The sequence below is a fragment of the Hyla sarda genome, chromosome 1 (genome assembly GCF_029499605.1).
Source record: "Hyla sarda isolate aHylSar1 chromosome 1, aHylSar1.hap1, whole genome shotgun sequence".
Lineage (NCBI taxonomy): Eukaryota > Metazoa > Chordata > Amphibia > Anura > Hylidae > Hyla > Hyla sarda.
In genome coordinates this window covers 370,067,104-370,088,072 of record NC_079189.1, presented here as the reverse complement: position 1 = coordinate 370,088,072, position 20,969 = coordinate 370,067,104, and the positions used below count along the sequence as shown (strand labels likewise).

The window sequence follows — 20,969 nt, the reverse complement described above, 5'->3', positions numbered from 1 at the left end:
TTATAGATATAAAAATCATCCTGTTTTGTACAGTAGATAAACCGATTAGGTTTCTCAGTTGTAAAGTTGCTTCTTCCCTTTCAGGTAAGTTACTAGAAGCAGGGGGTACTTATAACTGAGACTCTGTAACTATACTTTGTTGGTGTCACGCTGTGCCCCGCTGATATCATATTACAGGATATAGCTTGCAGATCCTTTTGGTCCTCTTGATGAATTTTCTTTGTGTGAATAATATTTCTTGGTTGTTTACAAGATTTTTGAATTGTAAATCAATACAGCCCAGATCCAAACTTAGCCAAACAAAGGGCTTTATGGGGACCCAAGTACATGTCATATTATGGCCATTTCAGAGACACTGGAACCTATGGACATTGTATGAATTTGAATAATTGAGGTATAGAAAACTGATGACAGAACCATATCCCTATGGGAATTTTTTTCTGTGATTTTGAATATTAACGTAAGGAGTCAGCTGGTAGAGACTCTTGTATGGTATGTTCTTTTGTGTTTGTGTTTTCTTTTTTAATATAAATAAAGATAACTGATAAATACAAACAATATCTCTCAATTCCTCTGGCCTAAATGATATATTTTTCTTTCTTATTTTAGGTTTGGTGGAAATACCTCTGACTTTTATAGGCTTATTCAACAATTTGCAGCTATCTTTTTTCCCATCCCTGTGTCCTTTATCCCATTGTTCCCCCTGAACGTTTGTCATTGTTCTGTGCCCTAGGGCCCCATTTTTTCTTTCTTTTCTCGACAATTCTGCTCATGGTTGCCGTCCTATATTTTGTGTTCAGTTGAAATTTCCCGGGGCTTTGTACTTGAATTTGCATATTCTAATGTTGTGTTTTTTTTTTTGTTTATTGCAAAACCTTTAAATAAAAACACATTAAAAATAAGTTTGGTGGGCTGGGCTATGAAGTTTTCCTTTTCAGAAAGATCAAGGCAGGTTAAGTTTTATTGGTTTTATTTATGACGTTATTTATGACAACTTATTTTTTCTTCTGGAGAAGTCTGGAGAGCTGTTTGTACAGGTTATTTGTAACACGTCTGTTTGCACATAGCTTGAGATGTTGGAAATAATAGTATTGCAACATATATTCTCAATGCTTTTTCTGAAAAACTATGTGGCAAGTTACGGTACCTTTTATAAAAGATGGCTTTTATTGATTACAGAATACACAGAAACATATTATTATTATTATTATTATTTCCGTATTATCGGTAAAGGGGGAATTCACATATTTCTGCTTCTTAAATTGATTTGAAAATTTCTAAAAAAAATCATCTTTGTTTTTAAATATGATTTTTAGACAACCTCTACTTTCTAGTAAAAATCATGTATGAAGATGAAATTTAATTAAAGGGGTACTCCGCCCCTAGACATCTTATCCCCTATCCAAAGGATAGGGGATTAGATGTCAGTACGCCGTGGTCCCGCTGCTGGGGAGCCCCGGTATCCCCGCTGCGGCACTGCGCTCTCATTACAGCACAGAGCGAGTTCGCTCTGCACGTAATGACGCGCAATACAGGGGCTGGAGCATCGTTACGTCACGGCTCCGCCCCTCGTGCCGTCAGGGCCTGCCCCTTTCAATACAAGTCTATGGGGGGGGGGGGGGGGGCGTGGTGGTCGTCACGCCCCCTGCCATAGACTTGCATTAAGGGGACGGGCCGTGATGTCACGAGGGGCGGAGCCATGACGTCACGCGGCTCCGTCCCCTGTATCGCCCGTCATTACGCACAGAGCGAACTCGCTCTGTGCAGTAATGATAGCGCAGTGCCACAGCGGGGATCCCGGGGATCCCCAGCAGCGTGACCGCTGTGTACTGACATCTTATCCCCTATCCTTTGGATAGGGGATAAGATGTCTAGGGGCGGAGTACCCCTTTAAGTAAAACAGATCTATTGCACCCCAAAGTTTTGGAATAGTTTGGAATATATCAGAAAGTGGTTGTACATTGATTCTCTTAGGCTGTACATATTAAAGATTGTATGGGCCTCCAGTATTATGTTTCCCCCTTTTTCTACCTATTCATAGTAAGATTTTATAGATTTTCCCTCATATGCATGAATGTATTTTATACTGGTTGTTAAATGGTGGGGGTTTGAATTTTTTTTTTTTTACATTTCTGTTAAAAGTGGAAAATGACTGAAAAAAAGTCACACGGATTTTGAAAAAAATTTAAAATACCACCCACTTTCTGGCCTATGCCATGTTTCTGGGGCAGATATTCCGATTTCTGTGTCTGCAGAAAGAATGAACCTACTCATTCTTTCTGCGGACCCCAAATGGATTGCATAGCTGTCTATGCCAGCACCCACAGTCTGTGCAATGTCTGTACAGAGATTTTCCGTGCGGACATTCTGAGGTGTAAACATAGCCTTAGTGTTTGATAGTGCTTAGGCTTCATTAGGCTACATCTTCATGGGAGGCTCATTCCCAACTGAACTTTTACAGCGGCAAATTTAGTTGGGCAATCTGCTGAACGATAGATACCACTGGAGCCTAACAGACCCCCTTGACTTTTTTGGGATTAAAAGGAATTTTTGGCTGGATAAGAAATTGGATTCAAAATAGTTTTGACTAAATTTTTCTTGTCTGGTTATATGAATGCCACCCTGTCCTTGACAGGACTGTCCAGAGCAAGAGAAGTTAGCTCTGCAGGTTTTCTTCTGTTTTGGGCAGTTTCCAACATGGACATAGCTGGCAGCAGGAAATGCAATGTCAGATTGGAAAAAAACGACATGACTTTTTACAAAGCATAGGTCAGCTGATAAGGACTGGCTTAAAGGGTATTCCAGGAAAAAAAAGTTTTTTATATCAACTGACTCCAGAAAGTTAAACAGATTTGTACAATTACTTCTATTAAAAAATCTTAATATTTCCAGTAGTTATCAGTTGCTGAAGTTGAGTGGTTCTTTTCTTTCTGATAACAGTGCTCTCTGCTGACATCTCTGCTTGTCTCAGGAACTGTCCGAAGCTTTAGAGGTTTTCTATGCGGATTTGCTCCTACTCTGAACAATTCCTGAGACAAGCAGAGGTGTCAGCAGAGAGCACTGTTGTCAGACAGAAAAGAACAACTCAGCTTCAGCAGTTGATAACTACTGGAAGGATTACCATTTTTTTTATAGAAAAAAAAAGTTTTTTCCTGGAATACCCCTTTAATTTTTTTTTAATACGCATAGGGGGACATTTACTAAAAACACCAGAAATGCCAAAAGTCACACACTTTGTGCAAAAATGTAAATTTTTGCGCAGAAATGTGAATATTGTGCCAAAGGGGAGTGTGGGAGGCAGAGAGATTGCTGGAAGTGGGCACGGTTTGCATGGAAGGGGCATGCTGGGGTGACTTTAGGGTCAAGTTTTGACGTCCATAGTTGCAAAAACAACACCAGCTCAGAGCTAGAGTATATTTCTGCGCTGTGTGCAATGGTACCATAGAGCTGGAATATTTACTTAGAGTTGTGCATGTCTTAGGAAATCCAGCAAACTGAAAATGGGTGGAGCTTTATTTATATGCAGCAGATCAAAAGGCCACACATAGTAAATCTCCCCCATAGTTTGCAGTTTATAAATCTCTATAACTTTCTGGCACTAGTTGATTTGAAAACACGCCTGGAATACTCCTTTAAAATAATCCTGAAATCTTTTAGTTATTATATTTCTAACCACTAAGTCTAAGGCTAAGGTCACATCTGCCTGGAGCTCCTTAGGAGGACTCCTTTGCAGAGTCAGTAGCAGGGACAAACAACAAAGCTGGACAGTCCGTTGCACTAAAGAAACCATTCCGTCTCATCAACTTTAAATTGGGTCCTTTGGGTTTCCATCTGGTGTCCGTTTTTTTTTCTTTTCTAGGAGATAAGTATTAAAAAACAAACAAAAAAAAAACATCGGCAGTATTTTTTAAAAATTGTTCAGCTCCCATCATTTGACAGGGCTCCGGAAATGGAGCTCCTCTGAACAGCCCTTGATGCTGATGTGAACCCAGCCTTAAGTACAGATCACCTATCCGCAATGTTCTCCTTATCATTATAGACAGTATTACAGGAAAAGGTGACACAAGTAGATATATGGCATAACAGAGATGGGTAGTGTACCGGCACTTGCACCACTAGGAATAATGTAATAATCTACTGCAGATATGGCCGTTATAGTACCTGCACCTCTTCAGATTGCAGTGGTGCACATTTCAAAAACAATACAATGAATACTGAAGAAAGAAGCAATATAGATGACAGCACTCGCCATTCTGAAGGCTTTATTAAAATATACGGTGTGATGCAAACAGATTCGGCAGGCATGGACATGGACAGGGGTGGCAGGGGTATTGGGGCACTGTGGAAGCGCGCGTGCAGCGCAAAACAGTGGTGTCCCGATACCCCTGCCATCCCTATCTATGCCTGCTGAATCTGTTTGCATCGCACCGTATTTTTGAATAAAACCTTCAGAATAGGTAGTGCTGTCATCTTTATTGCTTCTTTCTTCAGTATACAGGTAGATATATAACACAATAGCTGATGCTCACAGGTCAGCCTCCCCCTGTAAGATGACCTCTGCACAGATCACAGAGCATGTCTATAAAATGCTCCCATTGTAGCTATTGTGTCGGTGTCCATGGGGCTAGCTGTAAAGCATATCTGTAAATGCTGTTAAAATAGTTTAGACATGATGGCTGCTCCCATAATGATGTAAAAAACATTAATAAGAAATGCACAATTATAAAATAGAAAAGAAGAATATTGTAATATCCGTTTATCTGTATTTTGCATTTTTCTGCTTTGGGTCCTGTTCAGACATTTTATTTGTCTAAACAGTTTCTGTGTTTATTCTGCATGGTTTGAGAAGAGTTAACCTTCCAGCCCTTCAGCACTGGGAGTGTATATAAGGCCTCTTCAGGTGCTGTTCTGGACTGGTAATTACACCTGTTACTCAGACCAAGTTTTCATTATTTTGCTATGTCTGTGTACTAATTTCTTTAGTTAGTCATGGCTCCATGTCCTAGTTATTTGATATAGATTTTAGCTTGCCTTGCTTTAGTACCTTTGTCCGGTTTTGGTATTCTTATATTGTTCGTTTTGCATATGCTTTGTGTTTCCTGAGTCCGTATTCACACTGTGCATTTTGTCAGTCCTGTTTTGACTCTTGTTTCATCCTGGATCTCTTAGGATAGAATCCTGTTCTGAGCCTTGTGCTAATCCGTCTGTCTAGGAGTGAGTTAGTCTTGTGTCTGTATTCTTGTTTCTTGTATCTTGGATTTTTGTTCTCTCCTAAGCTAGTATCCTGTTCACACTGATGAGTGTGCCCACTAGCTAGGAGCCTAATTGGCTTTAGTATTGTTGTCCCTCCATGATTGGAGTGGGATGTCTAGTGTTTCTTGTTTGGAGTCCAGTGTGAACAGTGCTCTAGACCCGTTTCCTGACCCGTTTAGTGTTCTGACATTCAGTTAACCTGTTCATCCCCTGCATCTCGTGGTTTTGTCTACTTTGTACTTATCCTCATAACTAGCCTTGTTTGTATTATCATTTCTGCAGTTAATCTTGATCCTGGTTCTTGATCTGTTTGTTTGTATGCTATATCCTGCCTGGTAAATCTGTTTATAGCTTTGTCGTATTCCCGTTATGTTTCTAACTTGTTTCCCGACATGTACAGTTGATTTGTTTTGTTTGATTCTTATGCCCGTGCACTTAAGTGCAGTATAGGGTCCCTCTTCATGGTTGTCGATTAGTTGTTTAGGGCGGATGGGCTATACAAAGGGACAGCAGTTCTTGGGGCAGTTAGGGCTCACTATCTCCCTGCTTCCTGCCGCCCTTTCATGACAAATATTTTGAAATATTTGGTTCTAATCAGTGAAAAAAAACTAGGTGATACATTAACTTTAAAATTTCTTATCTGCACCTCCCTAGCTGAAAACAGTCACGTCATCCATCTACATGTGCACTATTTGTAAATGCCAGATCTATTAGATGGGTCTACCAGAGATTATTTCGAACAATCCAGGTCACAGTTAAATATGGCACAAGGAACTTTCCACTCAGCCTATCGGGTACATTCATCTCTGCAAGCATGGGGGAAATGAAATCACCCCTTTTTTCCATTTTACAGATAAAACATGTTTAGGTATTACTGCATGCGTAATTGTCCGAACTATTAAATTATTACATTCCTGATCCTGCATGGTCAACGGTGCAAACCCCAAAAAGATGCCAAAATTGCTGATATTTTCCTGAATAAGTGAAGAAAAAGCCAAAACGACATGAAATTATCAGTATTAAATACTATAGCAAATTGCACAAAAAATAAACTCTAACCCAGCTCAGTAGTTGCAAAAATAAAAAAAAGTTATAGGGTTGGAAGTAAACATGGCAAATTGGCAATGAACAATTTTTTTTTTCACGTATTCTATTTTTTTAAACCATAATATGACCCATTGAATGAAGCAACCACTTTTAACCATATTGTGAACTCTTGTAAAAAAAATGTATTGCCCCACAAAATTGAGCAATTCCCTAATTGATTTTGCACTGCACATATATTTTTTCTGTTTACATTGTGTCAAAGGGTTCCTTCAGCCCTAAGATGCCTGATCGCAAGGGTCCCGCCGCTGGGGACCCCCGCAATCTTTCATGCAGCACCCTCTATCATCAGCCTCCAGAGCGAACATCGCTCCGGGTCTGATGTATCACGATCACAGGGCCGGAGTATCGTGATGTGATGGCTCCGCCCCCGTGTGACATCACAATACTCCAGACCCGTGATCGTGATTCATCGGACCCGAAGCGATGTTCACTCCGGAGGCTGATGATAGCGGGGTGCTGCACAAAATATTGCGGTGGCGGGACCCCCACGATAGGGGATAAGATCTCTTAGGGCAGGAGTACCCGTTTAAACTAAAGAGTTCCAATGAAAAGTATCACTTGTCCCAAAAAAATAAGCCTTAAAACTTTGTGAGTAGAAAAATAAAAAAATTATGGGTCGAAGATTGTGAGGAAAAAAACATATGCTACAGATCAAAATATGAGGGGTTATGAAGGGGTTAATTAAGAACAAAGATTAATAAATTATATTCTGGAACTAATGAAATGACGTTATGTTGGAAACTTCTTTCTTTCCCAGATTTTTTTTGCAACAAATATGCCACGTGTCAATTTAGCATAAGAGAGTTTTCCTAGAGCCTGCTAACAGTGCTGATTTGTGACAATTTCCTATTGTCACAAACTACACCTAAAGGGGTGGTGTTTATTCAAACTACATAAAAGGGGTGTTTCAGTGCAGTTTTGGGGGTGTCCCTAGACAGAACAGGACAACATCCCATGAACTGGGATTTGAAGGAAACCTGTTTCAGTGAAAATACAGTCCTATATCCAGGTATTATGTTTTAGAGCAGGAGGAGCTGAGCAGATGGTTCTATAGTTAACCACTAAGTAGGCCCGCCCACTGGACTCCTAAGCAGAGACTGAGCATAGATATAGATCATTAAACTACAATGTTTTCAATGTGATGTGTTCCCATTAAATATTATGAGGCATGCACAGCTGTATTATGCTAAGAAGACTGTCAATAAATAGAAGAAATAACAGGATGGTGCAGATCAGCAGATTTGTTTAGCTACTATGTACATGATTTCTGAATTTTGATTTCTGAGATGAAAAATTACAACCTGAACTATAAGTCTGTGAATAAATCATCCTTTCTACACCTATTAACTTTGTTCTTTGACTGGATAGTAAAAGTAACTTTTTTTTTTCCTAAATCTGAGACTTTTTTTTTTTAATTCTTTAGTCCCAGAAATATTGGATTGAAGGAATCTTCTGTAAAAGAGAATGTTCAAAGATTATACCGGCTTCCAAAGATCCACACAGGTATGTTATGATACAAGAATTACCTGAGGTCCTAGCCAATGAGCAATGCATAAAACAAATTCCTGCTGTTTTATAATTGTATTACAAGTATATAATAGACACTGCTATGTTGTGTATCTCAGCATGGTGTTTTTTCTTCTACAGATGCAATGGAGGATGCCAGGTGTGCCACAACCTTATCAGGTGATGTGCCTTTGAAAGGACCCCTATGCCTATGACACTTAGGACTTGTTAACATGGTAAATTGAAGAGGTGGGGAACTCTGCCTCTAAAATCCACAAAAAATCTGCTTTAAGGGTAGCGTCACATGTAACGGACTTGCAGCGTATTTTACCCTTTGGATCTGCTGCTGCCCTGATCCTATAGTGTGCCTCCTGCTGTGCCGGTCTGCTCATCTGCTATCTGCCGCCACAAGCAGACACACATGGACCTATGAGTTGTGGCATGCACACGCAGTGTACTCACAGTCATTGCACCGCTCCCCCAGCTCTCTGAGCTAGGCCAAAAGGGGCTGCAATGTCGGAGTACACTGCTCGTGTACGGGGCGTCCCTCAGGTCCATGTAGCGGATTGCCGTTCCAATCAGACAGACACGGCCGGAGGCACACTATAGGGTCGAGTCATCGGCAGATCTGCAGTGTAAAATATACTGCAGATCTGTTACGTGTGACCCTACTCTAAAGATCTGTGTAGATTTCCCTCTCCCTTTTTTTCTGTGCCTAATAATGGGGCTTTTGAAAATCATATGGATTTTTCAATGTGTTCTGAAATTTCCAATTTTAAGTCAAAGGTAAATAGTTTTTTATGCAATTTTGATGTGGGAATCATGCAGATGATAGGGGAGATTTATCAAAACCTGTCCAGAGGAAAAGTAGCTGAGTTGCCCATTGAAACCAATCAGATCGCTTCTATCATTTTTCAGAGACCTTTTCAAAAATGAAATACGCAATCTGATTGGTTGCTATGGGCAACTCCGCTTTTCCTCTGGACAGGTTTTACTAAATCTCCCCCTCTGTGTCCAAATGAACGTGGATTTTAGCCATGTGAACATGCCCTTATCCTGCTGCAATGAACAAGCTCTGTAGTTAAAGGAAATGTGTCATCAGAAAGTGATCTATTGTTTGTTATTGTATGTTAAAATTATTGATTGTGATGTTCTTTCTCAATTTTCATTTTACCATGTATATTATAAAATAATCCTGTAATTCATCAGTATTCATGCTGGCTGCCAAGCAATACAATAGCCGCTCAGCTCCCCCACCCACACCTAGAATGACATCTGTACAGGTCACAAAGGATGCTTGCAGCTGTTAAAAGCAGCTCAGCTAAGATGGCTGCCCCCATAATAATGCACTGTAAAAATAAAAAACAAATGAGAAAAAACAAACATGTTTCAGTATCTGACAAATAGATTACTCAGTCCCAACTATAACGCTCAAACGAGGCTTATACTGGTGATAGTTATATGCTAATTATGCATCTTATATATAGCACAGCCGATGGGCCCTACTGCTATGATTTTTTGATTTCTTTTGATTTTATCTATTTCGTTATTTTTTGTAGTTAAATTTTATATTATTAGTATATTGGTCTGGAAGTCCATTATTCTTTTTCAACTGAACCAATCATCTACCATAGACTCGTTTGAGTGTTATGTTGAAGATATACTGAGTAATCTATTTTTCATATTCACTTTTTCTAGCAATTCTCTTTGGGGTATGAGAACAACTCAGTTAACCTTGCTTATTTTTTCTGTAAACTCCACTCATCTATACCTATGTTTCAGTATCTGTCTCAGAAATAAAAACAACAATGTGTCACATTCACTTGAGGTAACTGAGAACGCTAGGGAGGCTGTTCAGATGGTTAGGAAACTTAAGAGTATTAACAGACATTGTACTTGAAATGCTTCAACTCATTTATACTATAGTTTTGGCCATTATCCATTGACTTGCTTCACATAATTCCTGTCAGCAAACACGTAAGTATGTTTGTTCCAGTAAGGGCCTGCCAATAGTGGACATTTAATCAGGCTTTAAAGCTGAAATCTAGGGAGGATACATAAAAAAAAAAACATCACCTAGTTCAACATCCATGCTCTATAATATGACTAAGTATGCCTTTCACAGAATTAGCAAATATTCAAGCACTATAGATAAGAGGTAGTCTGATATTTAGTTAAGATCTTATGCTTTTTCCTTCTTGTTTCCTTAAGGCTTACATGGAAATAAACCATGCACAGAATATCCATTATTCCAACCAGATTTTTGCACCCATGTACTGTCATGCTGTAATAACTCAGTTATGAATGATGAATTATGGTCATAAAAATTATTATTATGAAAAATTTCAAATTGTGAAAATGATCAAAAATATCAACATTATGACCTGGTGAATTTTAGGCAGAGACAATCAATACAATTCACATCCAAGTCCGACTATTTCCTGAGATATCAACAAGTTCTTTTTTATGACGGGATGACATTAACGCTTAAGGATGTAATTTTGCAATATACAATACCCAAGTATCATAAAAGTATGCAGATTTATTGGTTAAAAGATTATAAACATAAATGAGTAATAAACACAATGATACATGCAAATGAATATCAATTAGATATATTAGTAAACATTACAAGCTTGTTAATTGACTACATATAGTAGAATAATACACGTGAGTAGTAAGTAGCTTGTTACAATAAAACAAAAGCTACTAGGTTAGGAGTATCATATAATAAAAAAGGTTACATTTCACTCTATCCAGAGGAACCTCATGATATTAAGATGGGCAATATCTAATTATAGCCATATCAATACGGAATGCTAAATACACTCTGCCCCCTTCTAACCAACTACAAATCACATGTTTCCAAGAATGAGCAAATCCATCTAAGGATATATAAACATGGAAGAACTATGATAAACTTCCACCTCATTCTGGACTATTTTATATAAATGATCTTGGTAAGACATTAAGACAAATAGCAGAGGTTTATGATCTCGCTAGACTATATTTTAAGAGGAAGAACTTGAAACAAGTTTCCTGTGTGGGAAATATACTTATAACACTTAGTTTGGAGAGTAGGAATTCTATCAATATCTAAGCAATTATTTAATGCTTTGATAGATTGAGTCTTGATTCTTCTGCAGGTAGAATGAAGTCTCACAATATCCTAAAACCTATAATCCTAAAATCCTATAATCTCAATATGGAGACAATTAATTATTTAATTAATTTATTCGCCAATCTAAATGGTATAATTCCATCCGCATTATCCCAATTGGTCTTAATTAAATGGAATACCATTTTTGTGTCTCTTACCAAGTCTATGTAAGAACCTCGCTTGGGTCCTAGGAAAATTAAACGGTCCATCTCATCATCATGGCTTTCCCACCTGGTTGGACCTCTTTCCTGTGTCTTTGTGTGTTCTCTACAGCCTACAGTCTACAGTCCAGTTTACAGTACAGTATCTAACATCTGGTTTACCAGACTTTTTAATTAGTTAGACACACCCTCCTAATTTGGAATTCCCCAGTAAATGTAGGTTGGGTGTGTACATATGGTAATGACTATGACTTCACTATAATACCCATAATGCATTGAGTATATCACCCATAATGCCTTTCCTGTCGGTGTAATGTCAACTGCCCATACGCTTGGGGGTGCTATTGCATAAGCAATTAGCATCATTACCATTAAGGGTTAACTGTCAATAACTAGTATTAATTCCCCACTTGACGTATGGAGCCATAATGTAATAGGTGTGACACATATAAGTAATTAAACTTGGATTCTCATAGACATAGAATCACCAACTAGACATCCAAATTTATTGGAAAGATAATAATACAATGGATGATTCGCTAACACAGATGTGTGAATGTCTAGAGAATGTAACTGGCCCCCCTTATCTAAACAGCCGTAAATATCTAAGAAGACAAGAAGCATTCTCTCAGGCTGGCACTTTTTGTAGAGATAAAACTTCAGAACTGCGACCTACCTAGATTATACACAAAATGGCCGACATCATGCTATTAAACATAGTGATTCATTTTTGGGGCCTACAAAAAGTATGACAGTACCCAACGTAACTAATGTACATACAGCATAAGAACACTGCAGCACCAACTCAAAACAGCTCAATTTCCGTGAATATACATGCAATGTTTTGGCAGTGCTATTGTCACCTAGGGCAGGAAATAGTGCAGCCCTGAGATAACACAGAGCCTCTTACCTTGCCTTCTTGTATATCCTCCCTAGACAGCGGATTCACAACCGAATAACTATATATATAAGGTGCAGAGGTGTAACAAATAAAAGTAATAAACAGATTTATAAGGAGATCAGGGAAAGAGGTCAGGGCAAACAAAAAAGGAACCAAGGTAATATATATCGGCAGGTATGGAAAGTAATAAAAAGCGATATCGGGAAGATATAACGGCAGGTATATAGAGTACTGACTAACAGCTTCAGGACCAAAGTAATACAGTAGGCATGAGAGTAATGACAAACATGTTTAGTCATATAAGAAGATATAGCAGCAGATTCAGGTTTACCATTAATGAAGGTGAGGGAACAGGTAACTGAAGCTAGAGCACTATACTATTGTGTGGTACAAAACAAGCAAGGATACAAGTTCAGGTTAAAAAAACAAGATAAAGCTCTAACACATAAGACTGGGACTAAGCAGAAAGCAATGGATCAGGACCTATACTTTGTTGATGTACAAAAAACAAACAGGTCAGACAAGTCAGGAAACAGGTTCAGGTTTAAACAAGGAAAGGCAGAGATACTACACACAAGGCTAAGGGCAAAGAAGAAAGAAATGTATCAGAACCGATACCGAGGGTAAGAAGTCAAGAAACAGGTAGCAGATTACTAGCTATACAGGATAAAATGACCATACGTACAGACAAATCACAAGACAAACAGGACTATGCTAAAAACTAGAAAAATGTGTCAGAACTACAAAGCCATGGCAAACACAGACTGAACTGAAATAGATAAGACTAAAATTAAGACAAAGCTAAAATCAAGAGCAAGAGTCAGTGGGCTGAGGAGAAATCTAAATCCCCTAGTTCAACTGCTGATTGGCACCAGGCTGTAACTCCTAACTAACAAGAGCGCAGCATGCAGAGCCTGCAAAGCCTGGTGCAATTGTTACCGCTATACTGACTGTGATTCCAATAAAGAGATTCCAGAATTTTGCTATTTATTAACTATTGTGCATTAAACCCAACCTTTGGGTCTTATGAAAAAGATATAAGGATAATGGCAGCTGCAGATCTTAAAGCAAATCCTTGACAAATCTGCATCAAAATAAATGTGTGTGTAAGATGTTTGTTTTAGTTTTTTTTCATCACCAGAAGCGGATCCAGCATTAAGGAAAAGTCCTTCCTTTATATTTCCCATTGATTTTGATTCCATTTATGGCTATGTAAATGTTGGTACAAATTTACAGTGATTTTTACCACTTCTACATTGAAACAAACAAAATATTTACTTCAAGCGTGGAGCTAAGCCTACTCAAAACTAAAAAAAATAGTTAACATACAATAAGTATGTACAAGTCAAGAAATTAATAGAGGAAAATACAAACATATGCCTAAACTAAAAATTTTATAGTCCCATAATGTAATAGTAGGAAAAAACTCACGGCACTTGGTCTGGATGCAGTTAAAAGTCTTTAATTCCGGTAGAGGTATATACAGGCGTCGGGAGGGAGAGAAGAAACGTCCATTTCACAGCTCACGCCGCTTCCACATGTCCACAGCCCAGGACTTTTAGAACAATCCAATACGTTTCTGATTATAAATTATGTGTGTTTTTAGGTGTTGCTGTGGAAGGTTAATTGGAGACCACCCTGGAATAGATTATGACTGGCCAATATATACTACACCTCAGGAAGTAAATGATGAAGAATGGTCAGTGCAGAAGCATACAAAGACCACCCCCACAGATGCTTTTGGCACTATTAATTTCCAGGATGGTCATCACACATACCACGCAAAGGTACTACATGGGACTTTAGTCTTTTCTTTTCCCCTCAAATTTCTTGCATAAATCATACGTGACTAATTTTAAGGTATAGATAAGTGTAAAAAAAAAAAAAAAAAACATTTCCCCATAATAAAATGATAAAATTCTGACTATCTGCGGTTGCAGGGACAGCTCAAGTCAATAGAAGCAACAGAAACAATATAGTGGCTGACAGCAGCCTTTGTTGGAGGCTTGACATGAATGTCTGACTAGACTACCTGATTTTTGTTCTCAGTATATAAGAGTATCCTTTGACACCTCTTCGGACCAACTGATGCAACTGATGATAAAAGAATGGCAGATGGAACTTCCCAAACTAGTGATTTCTGTCCACGGAGGGGTCCAGAATTTTAAGCTTCCTTCAAAAGTCAAGCAGGTCTTTGGCAAAGGCTTGGTAAAAGCTGCAGAGACTACCGGGGCATGGATCCTGACAGAAGGCATTAATATAGGTATTTGTTACCTACTTTATATATTTCTGTATAACTTCATGTGACAGAACTGTTGTTATTATTAAAATAAGTTGTGAATGCATGCAAAGGTATGGCAGAACTTCAAATAAATAGCCCTCCATGTAATGCATGAACGGGACAGATCCACTAGAGCAGTTTTCTCTGATACTCAGTGGGTCTCAGGTTTGGCTCAAAGAGGGGGATTCTTAGAGGGTCATATAGACATTATGGCACATGGTCATTTCCTTTAAAGTAAACCTGTCATCACTTTTATGCTTCCTGGGATTAAAGTCATTGGGGTGGTCCCTAGCAATTTATCTCTGCCCAACAGTCTTAATTTATCAATGTTGGTGGGTCAGGCAGAAGCTACTGTACCAGGGACTGCTCTGGTGGTTTGTTGTTCAGGCAGCATGAAAGTCATAACAGGTTACTATAAAATTGTTAAAGTGTAACTACAAGAATGTGCATATTTAGCAGTCATGCTAAAGTTGGCGCCCAATGGCACAATAAGACACCAGTATTATAAATGGCACATGGTAGGGAGGGGGTATTCTGTTGGAGATTTACTATTGCAGTCCACAAGCTTTAAAGGGGTACTCCAGCTGCTCAGCATTTGAAACAAACTGTACCGAACGCTAGAGCTGGCGCCGGGAGCACATGACATCATAGCCTTGCCCCCCTCATGATGTCACACCCTGCCCCCTCAATGCAAGTCAAGCCCCCTGGCGCACATGACATCATAGCCTTGCCCCCCTCATGACTTCACACCCTGCCCCCTCAATGCAAGTCAAGCCCCCTCCCGTAGACTTGCATTGAGGGCGGGGCGTCACAAGCTCCCGATGCCGGATCTGGCGTTCAGAACAGTTTGTTCCAAACACTGAGCAGCGGAGTACCCCTTTAAGTTTCCTCTTTCCTCCAGACCATTATGCATTCCTCCTATGTTTCTCTCTTGCTATCTATAACACCTGGATACTGGTAATTTTTGTGCAGGTTACGAGAAAAAGGGGCACATTTTTATGGGTAGTATCTTGTATTGCAATCTGGTGGATTTTACACCCATGAAGCAATTTGGACAATAGAATTCTTATGCAGGATTTTAAGTTTCACCAGAGAGGAACCATTACTCTTTAATCCATATAAGAAGAGTTTTAGGCTGGGATTACACTCACTGCATGGCTTTTTTCAGGGGCCAGAAATGTAGCTATTGAGATGTCAAATTAATTGGAATTCTAGGGACACTGACGTGGAGTAGTAGGTAGATTTACAATAATAACTACCACACCTATGCATATAGTCCCATGTGTCTTCTGGAATCCTCTGCAGAAAATATTGGCTTATGTTATTGTAACCAAACACTGTAATAATAATATAAAGGCTCACAAAGTGCGAATCCCTCCTGCTGAGCCTGTATATGAAATACAGTGCATACATATTTTATCTTATTATAACCTTTAAATAATATGAAGACACAATAGGATAGATAGCGTTGATCCTCCAAAGAGCTTACAGCCTCTCCTTACCTATTATAACCTTGTTCTGCAAATATAATGTCAGTTATCTCTCACCAAATAAACAATAAAGTGTGCATAGTGCAATGTGGATGTAAGTAGTCCCTTTAGCCTGCGTTACTATTCATACATAAGGTTATTTGATCCAACAGAGGCATCACTAATCTTCTTTGGTTTCCATATGTTGTTTTAGTCTTGTTTAATCCATGGTGTTAACAGATAAGCATCAGGTACTGTATACTTCTAGATGTTTGCTCAGTTACATTTTACTGGACCTAGTTACCAATAAGAAATGATGTTGTGGGTGTCACTATACTTTTCTTTTGTTTTTCCCAAGCTCATTGCCCTTGCATAGGTTAGCAAAAGCCAACCTTGTGTAAACCGCTTCAGTGATTTAACTAGAAGATTTTGACGGGAATTTATAAAATGCTGTACCTGGTACAGATTGGTAAAAAGTGGCCAAATTTTGTGCCTTTTCACCAATCTCTGTGGCGCTTGCTAAGTGGGTGGGGAGGGGAGATTTCCCCAAAGGAGGCGTGGCTTCACTCAAAGGGGCGTGTCCATCTTTTCACACCGAATGTACTACAATTTGCTAGAAGGCATAAATTCTTGTGAAAATGTATGCAAGTCTAGAGCAGAAGGCGTGGCTGCCCCCGCATGCCGAATTTACTACAATTCACTCCTGGATTTATTAAAATCCAGTACAATCCTACACCAGCGGGGGTTTACTTAAAGGGATACTCCAGTGGAGAACAATTTTTTTTTATGAACTGGCTCCAGAAAGTTAAACAGATTTGTAAACTTCTTCTGTATAAAAATCATAATCCTTCCAGTACTTATCAGCTGCTGTATACTAAAGAGCAAGTTGAGTTGTCCTTTTCTGTCTGACCACAGTGCTCTCTGCTGCCACCTCTGTCTATGGCAGGAACTGTCCAGAGCAGGACAGTTGGGGATTTGGTCCTGCTCTGGACAGTTCCTGACATGTACAGAGGTGTCAGCAGAGAGCACTGTGGTCAGACAGAAAAGAAATTCAAAAAGAAAAGAACTTCCTCTATAGTATACAGCAGCTGATAAATACTGGAGGGATTAAGCTTTTTAAATAGAAGTAAATTACAAATCTGTTTAACTTTCTGGCACCAGTTGATTTAAAAAACATTGTTTTCCAGCTGAGTACCCCTTTAATACTGGTGTGTGGTATGCTGGTCTTAGAATATCCCCCACCCCCTTGTATGTAAAATTGGATCACTTTTGTACAATATTTTTAAAGTGTGCAAAGATAAAAAGTACCTTGCATTCTCTTATAACAAATTAACTTATGATAAAACCCTTGTAATATATATTCAAAACATTTACATATATATAACATTTACAAACAGTTACATACATGCTCTTTGCAGTATGATATTACTCCATAGAAAACACTCAGATACTATCCAGAAAACATCGTACTCCTAATGGGCCCATGAAGGTTAGCCAAGTAGTGACTACATTCAGTCAATTTTCCAAATGTATACGTTAATTTTGTGTGACTCAAAACTGTACTGTTAAGTCCCGAAAAATTGCCATTCACATTTAGAAAATGGACTGAACATGGTCACTTGTCAACTTTGATGGCCTAATAAACTCAGTAGGGAGTGCGCTTTGGTCAATGTAAGCAACCCCTTTAACTGGTTGCCAACATATACTGCGAGTATAAGGGGAAAATATAATGAGAACATAGTTTAACACTTAGCCTTGGTCTTTGTCTATAAATGGTAATGTCTGCTGGAGGTATTAGGCCTCCTTTACATACACATTTTGGCATTTTTTTATAGTTCTTCAGGCTTTTTTGGGCGTTTCACATGCTGAACTTAGGTAACCCTCCCCAGTGTAGGACCGCACTAGTTTTTTTTAAGAGACATACCCGCCTCTTGATCAATCCAGGCACATGTAAAGCCTCCCTGTTCAACAGCTTTAGAAATCTACTCCAGCTTTGCTGTTTATGACGCCAAAATATGGTTGTATTATGGCACATATTTCAGTGCATTTACTATGTACAGGTAAAAAAAAGCTGAAAATAAAATATAGCTGAAAAAAGCCTGAAAAGAAGTCTGAAAATGTTGTATGTAGAGAAGGCCATGCCCCTTTTGCGCAAACACCACCCACTTATCAAGCATGGTGCAAAGCGGCAAAAAGTTGTTACATTTTATGCACATAACAGAAGTTTGCATAAAAATCATCAATTTTTTTTATGCTCCTTGCATTGCAGTCTTAACCCCAACCATTAGTAATGTATCTTCAAAGGCATAAAACATTTGTGTATTTCCTCTTAAATGTGTGTGGGCTTTATTTTTTTGTAGGAATGGTTTGTAGAGATCAAACAGATCATGTTACTAAACAGATCTTTGAGAATATATTATTTGCATTTCAACTTTCCAGGAGTGTCCAGACATGTAGGTGATGCCATAAAAGCCCATGCTTCCCAGCACTTAAGAAAAATATGTGCCATCGGGATTCCACCCTGGGGAGTCATTGAGAATCAAAAGGATCTTATTGGAAAAGATGTGAGTACTGTACATATTGATTGTGTTTTATATCCTTGAATTTCTCTCCTTTCATATTTTATTGGTTACTAGAGATGGTTTATGCTGTAAATAAACTAAAGTGATGTTTGAAAAACTGCAGAAAGCTTTAGGTTTCGATAAAAAATGTATGCTCCAATTCCAGGCAGTCTGCCTTTATCAAACACTGGTTAACCCACTGAGTAAGCTCACCACTCTGAACACTATGCATTCCCACTTCATCATGGTGGACGATGGCACTGCCGGAAAATATGGAAACGAAATGAAACTGAGAAGAAACCTTGAGGAATACATATCTCTTCAGAAAATACATACCAGTAAGTCCATAACTGCTCTATACCTGAATTATATATTACAACCTTACTTATGGAATTGTCTTTAGTAAAAGTCCAGATCAATCATATGATGGCTAACCAGTAACCATCCTAATGTGTATGAGGGTGTCCCTGATATCAGCTTCAAGCCAAGTGTACATGTGCATTAAAGGTTGAGAAGAATAGCGGTGGCCTGTTAACTAGGGACCTTGAACTATGAGTCTCTAAGAAGTACTCTCTGCCACAGTCTACCCTACCTTATGGAACTTACAGTCTTGCACTAGTCACAAAATATATAAATCGGTCTGCATCTTTATACCACTATACACCACTTGTCACAGCGAGCGCTCTGGTCCCCGCCTCCGGACTGGAGCGCCCACGTTCTCTCCTCCCCGGGATCCCGGCGTCTCCCTCTCGGACATACCGACCGGGAGCACGGGATTCCTTGTGTCAAGGACGTGGCTGTCGTGATGGCTGGTCCCCGCTCACGCGCCGCATCCCTGTCTAACTCACCCTGCACCTCGCTCCATACGCCGACTCACTTTGCTTCTCGGCACGCGCGGCCCCGCTCTCTAGGGTGCGCGTGCGCCGCCTTCAGTAAATTTAAAGGGCCAGCGCACCATTGATTGGTGCGCTGGCTAATTGTTCCCTGCTCCTTCCCCATAAAAGTTACCTGCCCCTTCCTGCCCTTGCTGGATCTTTGTGCCCTAGTGCCTCTGAGAAAGCGTTCCATATTGTGTGTATTGCCTTGCCTGTTGCCGAACCCGTTGCTACCGCCTACTCGCCTTTGAACCCTTGCCGCCTGCCCTGACCTCTGCTTCGTCCGACTATGCTCTTGCCTGCTTCCTGTGTACCACGCCATATCAGCTGCCAGAGAGGTCGAGTTGCTAATGGAGGATACGACCTGGTGGTTACCGCCGCAGCAAGTTCACCCCGCCTTGTGGTACAACCCGCGCCATCGCCTCTCTGGTCAAGAGGATCCACTACCAGTCCTGCCAGTATGTGACACCACTATACTATTAAGAATCGGCCTGCTATACCACTACCTTTCACAGAATCCCAACTACCCTCAGCCGTGGACCCACTTTTTATTATTGCTTAAAAATAGTGATGCAAATCACTGACCAAATACTGCCGTGCTGCCGGTATCACTGTCCCATCCTTCAATACCATTTTCTTTCTACTTCTGGGGCCTGACATGTGACACTGCAGCATAGCTAATCAACGGCCACAGCCATGTCCCGTCTCAGTCAATGATTTGTGATGTATTGGGCTTGAACACCAGGAAAAAGACTGAGATCGAGGCTCAATGCATCACACCGCTGCTGAGGTGCAGTATTACATAACAAGCCCCAGAAGCAGGGAGAGGACCACACCATAGGTCTGAACATCGATACTGGTGACATTGGGAGAGTGACGAGAGGTAAGTCAAGGTTTATATTTTTTAATTGTGGCAGCGTAGGCAAATGGAGGTAAAAAATTTCAGTGGAGTACCCCTTTAAGCATACTAAGAGAGATAAGTTAGACCCCTTTTACACATCGACAGCTGTTAAAGGTTTATGGGCGCCTTTACTGTAAATTGCAAAGTTAACAGTATCCACCAGGAATTCTGATAACATTTTAATTGTATTTTTATACATAAAAAATTTTCCCTAGACATTCCACCACCTCTTATATGCAATTCCACTCTATGTACATGTAATAACTATCACCAAAGCCCAGTTTGGATTTATGCAGATTACAGATACCCTATACCATACTTATTACAGATACCCTATTATACATATATTTGTAAATAAACAGCTATCAATGTTTGTTCGACAGGAATGGGACAAGGTGTTCCTGTAGTCGGCATAGTTGTAGAAGGAGGTCCAAATGTTATCTTGATGGTGTGGGAATATGTCCGCAGCACTCCATCTATTCCTGTGGTGGTTTGTGAGGGGACAGGGAGAGCGGCAGATATCTTGGCGTTCACACACAAGCACACAGCCGACAAAAGGTAAAATAGTTTACATTCTTCATTTATTTGCTGAATGGGATTTAGCATCATTAAAGGGGTACTCCGGTGGAAAGCAATTTTTTTTTTAATCAACTGGTGCCAGAAAGTTAAACAGATTTGTAAATTACTTTTATTAAAAAAAATGTTAATTCTTCCATTACTTATCAGCTGCTGTATGCTCCAGAGGAAGTTGTATAGTTATTTAAAGTCTGACCACAGTGCTCTCTGCTGACACC

The 20,969-nt window shown here is 39.6% G+C and overlaps 1 protein-coding gene across 1 annotated transcript in view; it reads left to right on the top strand.

Annotated features, from left to right (window-relative positions):
- The window catches only part of TRPM6 (transient receptor potential cation channel subfamily M member 6), a 225,216-nt gene that overhangs the window by 71,330 nt on the left and 132,917 nt on the right, over window positions 1-20,969 (top strand). Inside the window, exons 2-8 of the mRNA XM_056523253.1 lie at window positions 7,784-7,863; window positions 8,008-8,046; window positions 13,695-13,875; window positions 14,138-14,351; window positions 18,278-18,402; window positions 18,566-18,737; window positions 20,559-20,733. Coding sequence (XP_056379228.1) covers window positions 7,784-7,863; window positions 8,008-8,046; window positions 13,695-13,875; window positions 14,138-14,351; window positions 18,278-18,402; window positions 18,566-18,737; window positions 20,559-20,733 — 986 coding nt within the window. The remainder of the gene's footprint in view (window positions 1-7,783; window positions 7,864-8,007; window positions 8,047-13,694; window positions 13,876-14,137; window positions 14,352-18,277; window positions 18,403-18,565; window positions 18,738-20,558; window positions 20,734-20,969) is intronic.